Source organism: Hyperolius riggenbachi, chromosome 7, assembly GCF_040937935.1.
Source record: "Hyperolius riggenbachi isolate aHypRig1 chromosome 7, aHypRig1.pri, whole genome shotgun sequence".
NCBI classification, from domain to species: domain Eukaryota; kingdom Metazoa; phylum Chordata; class Amphibia; order Anura; family Hyperoliidae; genus Hyperolius; species Hyperolius riggenbachi.
In genome coordinates this window covers 291,799,413-291,817,209 of record NC_090652.1, presented here as the reverse complement: position 1 = coordinate 291,817,209, position 17,797 = coordinate 291,799,413, and the positions used below count along the sequence as shown (strand labels likewise).

The 17,797-nt window shown below is 47.7% G+C and overlaps 1 protein-coding gene across 3 annotated transcripts in view; it reads left to right on the top strand.

Annotated features, from left to right (window-relative positions):
• Positions 1-17,797, top strand: part of MGAT5 (alpha-1,6-mannosylglycoprotein 6-beta-N-acetylglucosaminyltransferase) — a 236,132-nt gene that overhangs the window by 152,315 nt on the left and 66,020 nt on the right. For all 3 annotated transcript variants that reach the window (XM_068245938.1, XM_068245939.1, XM_068245940.1), the window contains exons 7-8: positions 5,174-5,335; positions 13,129-13,298. In XM_068245938.1, the coding sequence (XP_068102039.1) occupies positions 5,174-5,335; positions 13,129-13,298 (332 nt within the window). The remainder of the gene's footprint in view (positions 1-5,173; positions 5,336-13,128; positions 13,299-17,797) is intronic.

Here is a 17,797-nt window from a genome sequence, read left to right as displayed (position 1 = left end):
AGATCATCATACACACCTTGTTTGACTGACATTCATCTGCAGATCAGATCCACCAGGATGGATTTTCAGATCTGCAGATGATTGACCTGCAGATGAATGTCAGTTAAACAAGGTGTGTAAGATGATCTGCAGATCTCATAGACTATCAATGCAATTTGCAGAAACGGATCTTTTGCAGGAACAGATCCTTTGCAGATACTGATCTGTTGCATGTGTACAGCATCTGTGTGTGCAGCATCTTGCAAAGATTTCTATCTGATGGGGAGTTCAGCTCCATAGAATAGACTGTGTAGGTATGGCTCTCATACTACATGGAAGGGGGTAAGATTGGTCTGTGATCTTTCATTTTCAAAAGACTATGGTCTGATGTGTGTATGCACCCTTATTATCACCAGCATGAGCTTAGTGAATTGAGGCCAATATCAGCCATACAGACCTCCCTTACGATCAAATTGAGAAAAAGGAAAGATTTCTCATGGGAAGGGGGGTATCGGAAACTGATTGGGGTGAAGTTCAATCCTTATGCTGGGTACACACTATGAGATTTTATGGTCGATTTACTGTTAGATCGATTATTTCCAACATGTCCGATTTGCTTTCCGAGCATTTTCCGAGCGATTTCCTATTAAATTTAATGGAAATCGATCAGAAAATGCTCGGAAATCGATCGGAAAGCAAACCGAACATGTTGGAAATAATCGATTTGACAGTAAATCGACCATAAAATCTCAGTGTGTACCCAGCATTAGTTACAGTTCCTCTTTAAAATGAATAGGATATTAGGTCTGAGTCACCCAGCCCTAATATCCTTTTAAACAATAGCTCCATTGTTTTGGCACTGGTCGGTACTCTGACTCTGTTATCGAGGTTCTGTAAGTAAGAGTGATGGTTTTCTTGCATCACCTGTGTAGGTGGCAGGGCAGGGACAATTCTTTTCTGCATAGAAGCTAATTTTTAAAGCTGTACTGCTGAACTTACCCATATGCTATATTTAAAGAGACACTGAAGTGGAAAAACATTATATGATTTGTATGTGTAGTACAGCTAAGAAATAACACATTAAGATCAGATACATCAGTCTAATTGTTTCTAGTACAGGAAGAGTTAAGAAACTCCAGTTGTTATCTCTATGCAAACAAGCCATTATCTCTACGACTTTCAAAGTCGTGGAGAGGGCTGTTATCTGACTTTTATTATCGCAACTGTTCCTGAACTATTTACTTTTTCTCTGCCAGAGGAGAGGTCATTAGTTCACAGACTGCTCTGAAAGAATCATTTTGAATGCAGAGTGTTGTGTAATCTGCACATATTATAGAATGATGCAATGTTAGAAAAAACACTATATACCTGAAAATAAAAATATGAGAATATTTTCTTTCCTGCTAATCTTCTAGTAATTATTCATAGTACACAACCAATTCATTATGTCATATATTTTTTTTCGCTTCAGTGTCTCTTTAACGGTTTGTCATCCCTTCCTCAGTGTCCGTCACGTTTTCCAACATCGGGCCTCTAGAGCCGTGTTCCCCAACCCTGTTTTAATTATGGTAGCATGTATTATTTTAAAGCTATAATGGCCGAAAACTGAGAAATAATGATTTTTTAAAAAAAAAATTCTTAAAGAGAATATGTACTCTAAAATTCTTACAATAAAAAGCATACCGTTCTATTCCTTATGTTCTCCTGGGGCCCACCGTGCTGTTTCTGCCACTCCCTGCTGCAATTCTGGCTTGTAATGAACAGTTTCAGGCAGTGTTTACAAACAGCTTACTGTGTGACTCATGCAGAGCTTGGAGAGGGTGTGTAAAGCTTCTGCCAATGGCAAGCAGTGCTGCACATTCCACACATTCCACACATTCCAGCCTGAGCCCGACAGAGACGACAGAGTAAAGAAGATAAGATTTAGTACAGAGACAGTGCAACTAGAAAATGCTGCAGTAAGACAGAGCACATTAGAACAGGTATAGGAACTTATAAGATAGAAGAAATAAGGCTCAAAATTTTGTTACAGAGTCTCTTTAATATTCCCATTTAAAATGCATTTAGAAAAAAAGAATTCTTAGCAAAATGTACCACCCAAACAAAGCCCAATTGGTGGTGGAAAAAACAAGATATAGATCAATTTATTGTGATAATTGGTGATAGTTATTGGCGAATCTCTCCCCCTCCCTCCCTCTCCCTCCCTCCCTCTCCCCCTCCCTCCCTCCCCCCCTCCCTCCCCCCCTCCCTCCCCCCCTCCCTCCCTCCCTCTCCCCCTCCCTCCCTCCCTCTCCCCCTCCCTCCCTCCCTCTCCCCCTCCCTCCCCCCCTCCCTCCCCCCCTCTCCCCCTCCCTCCCCCCCTCCCTCCCTCCCTCTCCCCCTCCCTCCCTCCCTCTCCCCCTCCCTCTCCCCCTCTCCCCCTCCCTCCCTCTCTCCCTCCCTCTCTCTCCCTCTCCCTCCTACTGCTCATGCGGAGCAGCGCAAATTTACAGGCAGCATGATCAGACACGTCACCGGCTCTCTGTTATTCTGAGCACACATATCCTTAGTTTGCATGGACAGCGAATTCAATGTCAACTAAAGCCACACCCACCCCTTTCTCACAGCCTATCATAGCTGCCTATCTCTAGTGGGTAACCATTAGTTCGGAGTGAGCAGGCAGTGGGTGGTTGCTGAGGAGATTGGGCTCTATGAACTGATACAGCACGAGCTGCAACCATGTACATGTACTAAAGAGGCCTGGGAAAAAAAGGTGCAGGGTATTGCCACTAGTAGAATATTGGTAAAGTTACAGACCACCTGCTCCTAAATTCCGATAGTAAAACATCATCCTAATATATTGCCATTAGCTTTTAACCTTAAGGATTCACCTGACATTATTCAGCTTCCGAAACAGCCGGGTGTAGTAATCTACCCTCCAACAAGTCTCAACAAAGCGTTACATAACTGAGAGAAAGAACAAGAAACTATAAAAACCACATGACAATACGCTGTCAGCATCTATTGGAGTTCTAGGGATACAGTGTGCAAACATTCATTTCACTTTCACTCTGAATTGTTAACATCTACTGTAATGCTGGGAATACACAGTTGCCTTCTGGCGCTCGATTCTCTGCTCGATCGTTTTTGCCGCTCAATTTTGCAGTCGATCCTCTTTTCTTCCGCTCATTTTTCTTATCTTTTTCCATTCACTTCTATCAGAAATCGAGCGGCGAAACAATCGAACGGGGGATCGGACATGTCGGAAATTATCTATCGAGTCATCTAAATCCTAGGTTCTCAACATGCGGTACGCGTACCCCAGGGGGTACTTCTGATGGGTCCAGGGGGTACTCGGGCTTGATATACTTAAAGGGATACTGTAGGGGGGTTGGGGGAAAATGAGCTGAACTTACCCGGGGCTTCTAATGGTCCCCCGCAGACATCCTGTGTTGGCGCAGCCACTCCCCAATGCTCCGGCCCCGCCTCCGGTTCACTTCTGGAATTTCTGACTTTAAAAGTCAGAAAACCACTGCGCCTGCGTTGCCGTGTCCTCGCTCCCGCTGATGTCACCAGGAGTGTACTGCGCAGACACAGACCATACTGGGCCTGCGCTGTGCGCTCTTGATGACATCAGTGGGATCGAGGACACGGCAACGCAGGCGCAGTGGTTTTCTGACTTTTAAAGTCAGAAATTCCAGAAGTGAACCGGAGGCGGGGCGGGAGCATCGGTGAGTGGCTGCGTGGGCACAGGATGTCTGCGGGGGACCATTAGAAGCCCCGGGTAAGTTCAGCTCATTTTCCCCCGACCCCCCTACAGTATCCCTTTAACCAAGAATAACAAATTTAGAGATTTAAAAAATTATAATTCTTATTTAAACACCACTAAATTAGTATTTTAGCTAATTAAAAGCAATAATAAATGCTTGCACATTGTTTACAACCAATTATCATGTACTATGATTAAATATATATTTGTCAAGGGGTACTTGTGATAATGTTTACAATGCTAGGGGGTACTCGATGAGTACAGGGTTTTAAAAGGGGTACACACTAATAAAATGTTGAGAAACACTGATCTAATTGACTCAAAAACGAACCGTGTATTGCCAGCATAAGAGGACTTTCCAAATATTAGTAATCTTTACCAATATTTTACTATGACCTAACTCAAATCTCTCACAGAACCCCTCTACTGATGCTTTACCCTCCCCTTACCGATACCTAAGCCTCAACCGTCCCTCTACCAGTGCCTAACCCTCAACCGTCCCTCTACCAGTGCCTAACCCTCAACCGTCCCTCTACCGGTGCCTAACCCGCAACCCTCCCTCTGCCGGTGCCTAACCCGCAACCCTCCCTCTGCCGGTGCCTAACCCGCAACCCTCCCTCTGCCGGTGCCTAACCCGCAACCCTCCCTCTGCCGGTGCCTAACCCGCAACCCTCCCTCTGCCGGTGCCTAACCCGCAACCCTCCCTCTGCCGGTGCCTAACCCGCAACCCTCCCTCTGCCGGTGCCTAACCCGCAACCCTCCCTCTGCCGGTGCCTAACCTGCAACCCTCCCTCTGCCGGTGCCTAACCCGCAACCCTCCCTCTGCCGGTGCCTAACCCGCAACCCTCCCTACCAATTCCTAACCACCTGGTTGTGCCCGACACATTAACTCCACTCCTGGTGGTGCCTAAACCTCCACACCCCCCTTTCCCGTGGCACCTAACCCTTAACGCCTCCCCGCGCTGCAGTTAGCAGCAGTGATTGGAAATTTGGGTAACTACAGGCTCCTGATAAAAAAAAGTGGTCGCTGGGAGGAACCTGCTATCAAATAATGCATTGCCATGGTTTGAATATTGGGTAGCCCTGGCACCCGCTATTTTATCAGGAGCCTCCAGGAGTCCAAATTTCCAATCATTGCAGCTAAACGCAGCTATTATTGCCACCTTTGGCGGCGTCCATTTTACCAGCGTGCTTCGTGCATCTTTTTTTACCAGCTTCACTGGAACCTTTTTGCACAATGATCTATGTGTAATTAGACATGATGCTCTATTTAAACACCTTATATTAAATACCTTATTCTATGTGAATTTTGCCATATATTCTTAAGAAATCCTTTCTGGATCAAGTGTGGTTCCTGAGGGTGCCGGATAGTTTTATTTTAATTCTCAATTAGGTATTGAATCTTTTAACATGAAAATCTTCAGTAGTTTATTGTGTTGCTTTCAGGCTGAGATTCGCACGGATTTCGAGCACCTGTACACGGTCATGTCGCGACATGAGGAGTTCCGGTGGATGACGCTACGGATAAAGAGGCTGGACGATACCTGGATAGAAGCTATCAAGTCCCTGGCAGAGAAGCAGAATCTGGAGAAATGGAGAAGAAAGAAGGTACTCCTCCCCCCCCCCATTGGAACATGCTGCACGCTGGTGCGGCTCTTTGGCCGTGTACAAGCGTGCCGCTGCCTGCATGACCTGGAAGTCACTGCTGATGAGGTGTGATGAGCACAAGTCTCAGTACGGGCATCCTGCCATTTATGAAACACCATCGCCACCACTTCACTTTCCGGCTTGATTTTACGTTCCCATTCTCCTCACAGAGGTAAACTTGCTGCTGCTGCTTCAGGGTGCTGTGAGGTGCAGCTTATCCCGTTTACGAGCCATATTTCGGAGTGAGAATCTCCAAAACTTGACACTGATGGAGAACTGGGCTAATGCATCCTAGCAGTTCATTTTGGTGCCGTGGCAACCAGTGCTTTCCGGCTATCCCATGTACATGGGGGCCAGGGACTTTTTTTGGCCAGGCAATAATGGTGAGTATTGTGAGTGGTGCAGCAATGTCAGGAAGCAGAGCTGAGCAAATTCTTTTAGCGCTGGGTAAAGGGTGCAAGTGAGAGGATTGTGTTAGGCGTATTGAGGAGAACTTTTAGCAGAAGAAGACTTCTGTTACTGTTAGCTGTAGGAAGGTTAGGGGCACATTGGTTAGATTGTGAGAGGACAGCGTGGGGCAAGGTTAGGATAACAGCGGGAAAATGTGTGTGTGTGTGTGTGTGTGTGTGGGGTGGGTTCATTTTCTTTCTTTTCTTTGCGGATATATCCAATACAGCAGCTTGTTGCCACTGTCTTCTCTGCCCCACCGGTTTCGCGGTTGGACTTCCTCAGGGGCAATGGAGCTGAGTAGGTCAAGTCGATCCACTAGACAGATTGCTCGCTGAAGCATCAGGTGTTTTTGAGGCCACTGTACACACTGCATTTTTAGCACAGGCAGCCTCGACTGTCTGCCTCGTCATAGAACTCTCCAGTGTGCGTACAAGGCTTTAGAAACACTGTGGATTGGCTGTGTTTCATATGCACAACAAAAGAGTGGTCCCAATGCTCCCACTGCTTTAATTAGTTCACTAGGGAGTCAACCAAGTCCACACCTGGATCCTCCAAAGGTGCCTAGCAGCAGAAATCCAAAGAAAAAAGATGACTGGGTCTCCACTGGAATTTTAGCAATCCGTGCAAATTCATTAACGTACCATAGCCATAAAATTACACAACGTTTCGACCAGTGGGCCTTTGTCAAGCGCTAACAAATCAAGCTTGTGAATCCAAATATGTAACATCAGCATATCAACACGCCCACTTCAAAAAAGGGGGCGGGCACACATTTTAAAGGAAGATAATGCAAAAAGATCGGCTTCATATGCACCAATATACCAAGTAATCAGGCTAAAATAATGCTGCCATTAGTTCTCATAGAGCTAAACTGAAAGCAGTGCGCTTGTCTCAATGTAAGCAGGGATGGGCTCACAAGTAATCACGAGTCCGTAAGGACTCAAATTCGTTATTAAAATGAGCCTTAATTGCCGCAGCTGTGCCGCTAGATAAGGGGTTATTTACCCATAATTCCGCTGTCCTGCCTGCGCTCCATACAGCTTGCAGGCGTCCTATTGGGTGCGTTGCAAGCCTCACTACGAGCACTTCCTCCTTCCAGCTGATTACTCGTGAGCCCATCCTTGAATGTAAGTAGTATTTCTTTAAAGGCTACATCCAGGTCAGTGGCTTTCCTGCGTGCCTTGACCCTCCTGCCTAGCTCGGAGCCTTCTGACCCTCCTGCCCAACTCGGAGCCTTCTGACCCTCCTGCCCAGCTCGGAGCCTTCTGACCCTCCTGCCTAGCTCGGAGCCTTCTGACCCTCCTGCCTAGCTCGGAGCCTTCTGACCCTCCTGCCTAGCTCGGAGCCTTCTGACCCTCCTGCCCAGCTCGGAGCCTTCTGACCCTCCTGCCTAGCTCGGAGCCTTCTGACCCTCCTGCCTAGCTCGGAGCCTTCTGACCCTCCTGCCTAGCTCGGAGCCTTCTGACCCTCCTGCCTAGCTCGGAGCCTTCTGACCCTCCTGCCCAGCTCGGAGCCTTCTGACCCTCCTGCCCAGCTCGGAGCCTTCTGACCCTCCTGCCTAGCTCGGAGCCTTCTGACCCTCCTGCCTAGCTCGGAGCCTTCTGACCCTCCTGCCTAGCTCGGAGCCTTCTGACCCTCCTGCCCAGCTCGGAGCCTTCTGACCCTCCTGCCTAGCTCGGAGCCTTCTGACCCTCCTGCCTAGCTCGGAGCCTTCTGACCCTCCTGCCTAGCTCGGAGCCTTCTGACCCTCCTGCCTAGCTCGGAGCCTTCTGACCCTCCTGCCCTAGCTTGGAGCCTTCTGACCCTCCTGCCCTAGCTCAGAGCCTTCTGACCCTCCTGCCTTAGCTCTGAGCCTTCTGACCCTCCTGCCTTAGCTCTGAGCCTTCTGACCCTCCTGCCTTAGCTCTGAGCCTTCTGACCCTCCGGCCTTAGCTTTGAGCCTTCTGACCCTCCTGCCTTAGCTCTGAGCCTTCTGACCCTCCTGCCTTAGCTCTGAGCCTTGTGACCCTCCTGCCCTAGCTCTGAGCCTTGTGACCCTCCTGCCCTAGCTCTGAGCCTTGTGACCCTCCTGCCCTAGCTCTGAGCCTTGTGACCCTCTTGCCCTAGCTCTGAGCCTTCTGACCCTCCTGCCTTAGCTCTGAGCCTTCTGACCCTCCTGCCCTAGCTCTGAGCCTTCTGACCCTCCTGCCTTAGCTCTGAGCCTTGTGACCCTCCTGCCCTAGCTCTGAGCCTTGTGACCCTCCTGCCCTAGCTCTGAGCCTTGTGACCCTCCTGCCCTAGCTCTGAGCCTTGTGACCCTCCTGCCCTAGCTCTGAGCCTTGTGACCCTCCTGCCCTAGCTCTGAGCCTTGTGACCCTCCTGCCCTAGCTCTGAGCCTTCTGACCCTCCTGCCTTAGCTCTGAGCCTTCTGACCCTCCTGCCCTAGCTCGGAGCCTTCTGGCCCTCTTGCCCTAGCTCTGAGCCTTGTGACCCTCCTGCCCTAGCTCTGAGCCTTGTGACCCTCCTGCCCTAGCTCTGAGCCTTCTGACCCTCCTGCCCTAGCTCTGAGCCTTCTGACCCTCCTGCCTAGCCCAGAGCCTTCTGACCCTAATGCCTAGCTTGGAGCCTTCAGACCCTCCTGCCCTAGATCTGAGCCTTCTGACCCTCCTGCCTAGCCCAGAGCCTTCTGACCCTAATGCCTAGCCCAGAGCCTTCTTGCCCTAATGCCTAGCTTGGATCCTTCAGACCCCTCCTGCCTAGCTCTGAGCCTTCTGACCCTCCTGCCTTAGCTCTGAGCCTTCTGACCCTCCTGCCTTAGCTCTGAGCCTTCTGATTCTCCTGCCCTAGCTCTGAGCTTTCTGACCCTCCTGCCCTAGCTCTGAGCCTTCTGACCCTCCTGCCCTAGCTCTGAGCCTTTTGACCCTCCTGCCTTAGCTCTGAGCCTTCTGACCCTCCTGCCTAGCCCAGAGCCTTCTGACCCTAATGCCCAGCTTGGATCCTTCAGACCCCTCCTGCCTAGCTTGGATCCTTCAGACCCCTCCTGCCTAGCTTGGATCCTTCAGACCCCTCCTGCCTAGCTTGGAGCCTTCTGACCCTCCTGCCTAGCTCGGAGCCTTCTGACCCTCCTGCCCTAGCTCGGAGCCTTCTGACCCTCCTGCCCTAGCTCGGAGCCTTCTTACCCTCCTGCCCTAGCTCGGAGCCTTCTGACCCTCCTGCCCTAGCTCGGAGCCTTCTGACCCTCCTGCCCTAGCTCGGAGCCTTCTGACCCTCCTGCCCAAGCTCGGAGCCTTCTGACCCTCCTGCCCTAGCTCGGAGCCTTCTGACCCTCCTGCCCTAGCTCGGAGCCTTCTGACCCTCCTGCCTAGCTCAGAGCCTTCTGACCCTCCTGCCTAGCTCAGAGCCTTCTGACCCTCCTGCCTAGCTCAGAGCCTTCTGACCCTCCTGCCTAGCTCAGAGCCTTCTGACCCTCCTGCCCTAGCTCAGAGCCTTCTGACCCTCCTGCCCTCTAGCTCTGAGCCTTCTGACCCTCCTGCCTTAGCTCTGAGCCTTCTGACCCTCCTGCCCTAGCTCGGAGCCTTCTGACCCTCCTGCCCTAGCTCGGAGCCTTCTGACCCTCCTGCCCTAGCTCGGAGCCTTCTGACCCTCCTGCCCTAGCTCGGAGCCTTCTGACCCTCCTGCCCTAGCTCGGAGCCTTCTGACCCTCCTGCCCTAGCTCGGAGCCTTCTGACCCTCCTGCCCTAGCTCGGAGCCTTCTGACCCTCCTGCCCTAGCTCGGAGCCTTCTGACCCTCCTGCCCTAGCTCGGAGCCTTCTGACCCTCCTGCCCTAGCTCGGAGCCTTCTGACCCTCCTGCCCTAGCTCGGAGCCTTCTGACCCTCCTGCCCTAGCTCGGAGCCTTCTGACCCTCCTGCCCTAGCTCGGAGCCTTCTGACCCTCCTGCCCTAGCTCGGAGCCTTCTGACCCTCCTGCCCTAGCTCGGAGCCTTCTGACCCTCCTGCCCTAGCTCGGAGCCTTCTGACCCTCCTGCCCTAGCTCGGAGCCTTCTGACCCTCCTGCCCTAGCTCGGAGCCTTCTGACCCTCCTGCCCTAGCTCGGAGCCTTCTCAGTTTGTATTGCAGTCATTGGAAGAACGGAATGTCCTGCCGCCCTCCCTAGACTTCACTAACTGGATTCTAAATTCCAACACCAGTTTGTTTCTATCCACACAAACTCAGTGACAATAGCTGGCCATTCCTGATGCAAATCCTGCTGACCTCAAGTGGTCTGATCCTCCAATCTGTCATCAGGCTTCTGGTAACTCGAAATCCCCTCAGCCCACTTCTCAGCCAAATCAGCCAGACCTTTTCCAAATAGCACAGCAATGTTTGCTGTAAATATTGTTTGTCGTCCTCGCCGCCTTGTTTTCCTTTAATCAAGTCCTCCGAAATGAATTTGCATACATTTTATCACGCTGTTGTGAAAACATACACTTTAGAGCTGGCGAGTGCGTGGGCTCCTATTTTTTTTTTTTTTTTTTTCCTCTTCTCTCTGACTGATCATTTTTTCCCTTTTTTTTCCAATGCATTTGAATGATTAAAGTAAAACTGAAATGAAAAAAAGTCACTTATGGAGAGGGAAGGCTCTGGATACTATACAGCAGGGGTGTCAAACTCAATCAATAAAGGGGCCAAAAGTTAAATCTTAGTCTAAGTCTATGGCCAAATAGTTTAACATTTATTGTATCAAACTAAGTGTAGCTATAGCAACTGTGAGGGACCCGCTTCTGCAGAGAAGCGCTGAAGAGCAGTTTAATATTTACATGCTCCTTTGGGACTCCTCTGATCTTTCTGACAGACATGCTCTGTGCTGCTTACCTCTGGCTCTGAATGCATGTCACGCGATCGGAAGCTGGAGGTATGGAAGCACAGAGTGTGCGGCTGCTGGAAAGAACAGAAGATACCTGATGCATCGCTGGAGCAGGGAAATATTATACTGCTCCGTTACGCTACTTTGCAGTGTGAGCAGAGGGTGTCGGGGGGGAAAAGACGTGTGTGTGTGTGTGTATGATGGCTAATTTTGCTGGGGATCTCTGTGGCTTGTTGCTGCACCCCAGCTCAAACTGACCGTGTTTCAACCAGAAACTGTTGTGCTCCTCTAGATGGGAAGGCAGTATGCCATCATTCTTGCTTACACTGCTTACAATGATGCACATTTGAAGCTCTTGAGGACCACATAAACTGGGAAGGATAGCCGCATTTGGTTCGCAAGCCTTGAGTTTGACACCCTTGCTATCGAACCTTCCTGTTCCTCACTTGGTATCCTCGTTCCAGCACTGTCCTCCGTTACACTTATATGACCGACTGGTCAAATACACCTTCAAGGACCCTCTGATGTCTTCGGAGGCACTCGTGTTCCCAAGTGCTTTTTAACATGGGCGGCTCCATACTGCGCATGCGTGAGCAGGTATTATTCAGCAGCACTTGAGGGTGCAAGGGCTCCCAGAGGCATCAGATTCCAATGGAAAACAGCACAAGAACCAGGACACTGAGCGAGGACAGGGAAGCCTCTATGAGAACCAGAGACTACCCTCTCCATTGGTAGTACAGCAAAGTTCCCGTTATCCGGAACTAGGGCAACCGGAAGTCTCTAACCCGCATGCCTGATGGATAACGGGGACAGTGCTTTGGGGGTTCGTTTGCAGGGCATAAAATACTTACCGAGCCTCCGGGCGACGGCTTCTAACTATCCTGTTGCTCCTAGCCGCTTTCCAGTGTCTGTACACAGCTCATGGCGTGGCAGGTGTTACATGGAGCCATAGACGGAGGACGCTGGAAGCTGCTAGGAGCTTCTGGATGGGTAGAAGACACCGCCCGGTTCAGTAATTTACAACAATCTGCTTCCGATCGAGATAGGAATCAATTTGGGCAGCACTGATCTCAAAATTGTTCCCCTTCTTGAGGAGATTAAGTTCGGACGTGTTGGAAATGATTGATCTGACGGGAAAATTGCATTGTGTGTACCAGGCATTATACCTGTTGAAACGAGCAGGGGATGCACCACTTGTTTCAGAGAAATTGCCCCCATCCTCTTGCCCTAGGAGTATGGTCAACCAATCTCCTCAGATGGGACCAGAGGGTGGAGGTACGTACTCAGGATGTTCATCAGTCCACTTATTATGTTTTGTTTGTTTTTTTGTGAGTTTTTGTTTCTGATATGACTTTTAGTAAATTTTACTACTGTTGTTAGTGTATTACTGTTAAAAAAGCATTTATACGCCATTATGGAATACCCCTAGGATGTTTGCATGCATTGGAGGTGGGGGTACTTGAAATGCCTACAGCAGGCGGTACTTGGTCAACAGTCAATAATAAAGGGGTATGTATTGTAGTAATTTGGAGAACCAGATTATCATTTTAGTATTTTCTATAGTGCCAACATCTTCGGCAGCGCTTCACACAGTCTTGTTACAAACTGTCCCTCACTATCTAATCCCTACCATAGTCATATGACCATCATAGCCTAACCCTAATATTTTTTAGGGGAAGCCAATTAAGTAATCTGTATGTTTTTAGGATGATGTGGGAGGAAACCGGAGTGCCTGGAGGAAACCCATGATGACACGCGGAGAACATACAAACTCGAACTGGGGGACCCAGTGCCGCAAGGAGAGAGTGGTATCCACTATGGCCTCAAACCACTAAGCTTTATCAAACGTTTGATAATTTACCTCATGGGTGAAATCTAAATTTGAATTCACTAAGGTGTTATAGGTTTATTGAACATTTTATCGATAAAACATTCAATAAATATATAACACCTCAGTGAATTCAAAATTAGATTTTACCCACGAGGTAAATTATCAAACGTTTGATGAAGTGTTTGATAAAGCTTTGTGAATTGAGGCTAATGCCTCCATGCTGCCCATTAGTTATCACAACACCTGATTAGTTATTACATCACTTGTGTTGATGGTAGGGCCGGACCAACATACAAATTCAATGCATATCATTCCCTGGCTAGGAGCTGAGCCTGGAACTACTAGATGAGAGCGCTAGTCCCTTAGTCAACATGCGGCCGATGGCTGTAACCATGTGACACCAACTTGCTGACTCTTTTTAGCAAGTCATAGTTTGCTGGGAATTGAAATGGAAAGGTCATTTTTAATGACGTTTAATTAGAAAACGTCTTGTGTAGCATTTACGTTTTATTCTTTTATTAACAAAAATGGCATTTCATTCTAACAGATAAGGTTATAAGGAAATCAAATGATTGTGTGTCTGTGCTGACGAATTACTTTTATCTTTTCTTTTTTGTAAATTTCTTTCTTTTCTTTTTCCTCTTTCTCAGATCCTCGTTCATTTGGGCCTCCTGACAAAGGAATCGGGATTCAAGATAGCTGAAAATGCGTTCAGCGGAGGGCCGCTCGGCGAATTAGTCCAGTGGAGTGACTTAATTACATCTCTTTACTTACTGGGCCATGATGTTAGGATTTCAGCTTCAATAGCCGAGCTGAAAGAGTAAGAAGATTACCTTCATCGCTAAAACCGACTCAAAACGCACAGCGATTGTAGATGCCGCGCATTTGTGAGAGGGTGACAGAAGCTGAGAATTCCAGCATCTAATTGTGTTTAAGGCGATTATTATTTCTGTGCTGCCTTTGCGGTGCTGTTGAGTGCTCTCACCAGGCGGTCTCTATAAAGTGTTAGTGTAATAAAGGCTTGTAGACATGTATGAGGTATGTTCCCCAGCAGAGATCTGTATACCTTATTCCCTCGAGCTGAACTTGTAGGGTCGAGACTGTACAGATGCATCATTAGCCTGCAGGCTAGCGATGTGTTCTGTTGCTATACAGAGGGGCATAGAGCCAACAGAGCGACGTGGTGTCAATACGTGATCTCCCAGAGTCCATCTGGGGCAGAATGCTGTCACATCATAGTTTAGACTAGACTGGGATGGCTATAGAAGAACCAAGTTGTGGAGAAGCATGTAATTTGTTTGATCAGCCGATAGATTTTGTACTGCAGGCTATCCTGGCCCCGTTCTCACACAAACCCTCCCCTTCTCGTGCCTAACACTAACCTCCACACACACACACACACACACACACACACACACACACACACACACACACACACACCCCCATTGCGTGTACCCAGCATAAACACACACACATCTTAGTGCCGAATACCCCCCCACCCCCTCTTAGTGCCTAACACTACTACTATCACCGCTGGCTGGCCACCGGGTCCTATCTGTACATCCTTTGCTGCCTATGACATTTCCCACGTCCCCTGACTTCTGGCGGAGATTAAAGGGGCACTATGGCGAAAAATTGTAAAATTTACAATATGTGCAAACATAAATAAATAAGTACATTTTTTCCAGAGTAAAATGAGCCATAAATTTTCTCCTATGTTGCGGTCACTTACAGTAGTTCCATCTCTTCATAGGGGATTTTCAAGGATTTATTCATTTTCAAAAGCACTTAGCGAGCAGGGAAGCTGGCCAGCATCATTGTTTAAATCCTTTTTAGGGAATATCTTTATAAAGAATAAAAGCCTTGCTGAGAATCCCCTATGAAGAGATGGACTAGTTCAAAACCTGTCACTTCTGTCAGATTTCTGCTACCTACTGTAAATGACAGCAACGTAGGAGAAAAGTAATTTATGGCTCATTTTACTCTGGAAAATGTACTATGTTGGCCGGCACATATCTTAAATTTTAAAATTTTTCGCCATAGTGCCCCTTTAAGTGATTGACCACTAAATTATATTCCACTGAGCCGTCCTCTGCCACGGCTGTGTAATCGTACTATGATGAACTGCTGCCGCTTTCTGGAGAGGCTCAGCCACCCTGTCTGTAGCAGCAGGACATAAATCATAATTATTTGACTTGTTAAAACACTCGGCAAAATGAATGAGGATTAGTAAGTTTGCATGTGCTGCTGAAGGCTGGAATCCTGCAAGGTTATCTGGGTCCATAAATCACTTACATTGAAGTGGCATGATACCGGGTTTGAGGATGTGGTGATATATCAAACATTGTCCTACACAGTCACACCTGTAGTGCAAAATTCTCATTGTTCAAGAGTTTCAACACAAATGGTTTCACCTTGTTTTTGCTTATGTACTGTCCAATAGGTCAATCGCGATCTACCGGTAGATTGCGGCCGCCTGAAGAGTAGATTGCGGCTGGCAGCCTCCCTAGTTGTTTGCACACCATTTGGCAGTTGATCTGAGCAACTGACCTTCAGTAAGTGCTTTTGTAAATACAGTACACAAATAACTCAGAATCCCCCATAAGATGGACTGGTTTAAAACCTGACAGATCCGTCAGAATTTCACTACCTACTGTAAGTGGCAGACATAGAAAAAAGTTCAAAAATTTTTTAAGTGAATTTAACTCTGCGATAAAAGTACTTTTTACATGCATGTTGTGGAGTTTTCAAGATATTTGCAATAAAGTTACATATACATAAGCCAATGTAAAAGCGAATGATAGGTTCTCTTTAGAGTCAGCTCAGATAGTTTAAAACATGATTTTTAACTATGAAGACGCAAGACACTAGTTAATGATTTTTGCATAGAGAGACAAATCCAAAGTTGTTTTATACTTTGCTTTGTATGTTTAATTAGGCTAGAAGTGACCCAGATACAGGAGCATTTGGGGCATGTCAACTGATATTTTTCTGCAGATTTTTTTTTTTTTTTTTTTTTGCACAAATCTGCTGACTTGCTTTTTAGGATCACGCTACCTAGAAGTAATAATTAACTGAGTAACGTGATTTTTATGTAAATGAATGTTTAGTCAGTCTGTAGTTACATTTTTTTTTAATGGGTCATTTTTATTGCTGCATTGAAAATGAGCCTCCCATAATGCAATGCATCTGAATTAGAAATCCTTTTGGGTGGGAGGGGCTACTTGCTGATCAAATCGCGCTGCACACAGCTTGAAGAGAATATAAAGGGGTGTGTCTGGGACCTGAGGGAGACACAGATCAGCACAGAATAAAACAGCAGTCTTCAAACTGATCAGTGATTTAAGTTGGCCATACCACTGTCGATCTGCCACCACATCGATCCATCAGATAGATCCCTCTCCGATCGAAATCTATTGGAAATTGTCCTAGCGCTGCTGCCTGCCGAGCTGACCGCGCCACCCTAAGTGTGTGTGTGTGTGTGTGTACAGCGTGTGTGTGTGTGTGTGTATAGTGACCCCGATCCTTCACTGTACTTTCAGCTAACAATCTAACTGGCGGATCGTCTCGTTCTCTCACCCTTTTCTTGCCCCGTTATGCGCCACATCATTTGCCCTTCTCCCCACTCCACAGCAATAGAACACCCCGCTACCTACATGAATGTACAGCCTCAAAACTTTCACCAAAAGGTCGAGTCCCAATCTCTGCTGGCTGGCATTCCTGGTTTGTTTTTTAGGCTAAAAGAGGCCCTGTTTTGAGGTGTAGTAGAATGCAGTAAAATATTCAGGATACCCACTTTTACAATAATTACCGGTACTCAGGTTTCAGCATCAGAAACTCTTCCTATATTTATATATTGGTATTTAACGCCCTATGATGTCACAACTGGGCTGTTTATATCTACTTAAGGGCGGCACTAATTGAAGTCTATGCACTGTTTTGATGGCTATCTGGCCGCCAGGGTGTAGATTTCAATACGATGACGCGCGTTCTCGACGCTTTCATCGCTCCCGACGATCTCGTCGCTGTCTCGCCGCTGCAGCTCACTCGCTCTGCTGTCTCTATAACGGCAGAGCCCTGTGAGCGGGTCAGGAGCCCATTTCATTGTCTCCCGACCCTGTATCAACGTAAGCAGCTCCCATTGGCTTACATTGATAGGCAGGGTCAGGAGCCAATGAAAGCAGCTCACAGGAACTCTGCCGTCATAGAGACAGCAGAGGGGGTGGCTGAAGTTCCTGGTGATTGCGGCGGGTATGTGCGGCGATACGTTGGTATTTGTTGTTTTTCTGCCGTTTCTTGTACCAGTGGTCTCTGGTTAAGGGGGCTGGTTCCTAAGTGGATATACAGCAAAGTCCCTGTTATCATGAACTCTGGCAACCGGAAGTCTTAACTAACCGGCATTTCTGAAAAGAGAAAGGACTGTGCTTTGGGGTGAGGGTTTGGCAGGTAAAAAATACTCGCCAAGCCTCCAGCAACATCTTCTAGCCTTCTAGTAGCGCCTAGCCGCTTTCCGACATCCGTGCACGGTTCCCGGGGGGGTCACCTGACCCAACGTGGGTCAGGTGACACGCCGGGAGCCATTCACGGAGGACGCTGGTAAGCTGGGGTTTGTGCTTTTTCGGCCGGAGCACATGTATCCCAGCATCAGGCGATCCCCGCCGGTCACGGATACTAGAGACTTTGCTGTATGTGGAATTCTCCTCCTAGAGCATTCTGGGATACCAAGTATTTTTTTTTCTAAGGCCGGGGTCACACTTACTTGAATCGCATGCGTTTTTGCCGCAGAGTGGAAAATGCATTCGGAAAAGCATGCACTGTTACTCTTTGAGTTGAGTTTTTAGTTGAGGGAAAAGAAAAACCCTCAGCAAGTTTATTTCTTTCTGCATGCGTTATGAGAATCACACTGGTAGGGGAATGAATGCTGTACAGACACAATACTCTGTGACCCTCCCTAACTAGCTTTTCCCTCACTTCCTTTATAGTTTATTGCAGTTATATCTCAACAGGAAATCTTTTCTAAATACACTGAACTCAATTCTGAGATGGCCACAATGATCCTCTCATAAACCTGAATAGAATCAAAAGCAAACCAGGGTGTTGCCTGCCAAAGAAGTTATTACAAACGCACACTTGGATTTTTTGGCCATGGCATGCACACCAGTATCAAATCAAAAAGAGATTGGAATCATAACAGTAAAACACCTATCTTTAATAAACTTCTAAAAACTTTTTTTTTTATAGTTATGATCTTATTTCTTGTTCTCTTTTGATACGGGTGTGCTTGCCACAGCCAAGAGATCCAGGTGATGCACATGTGCA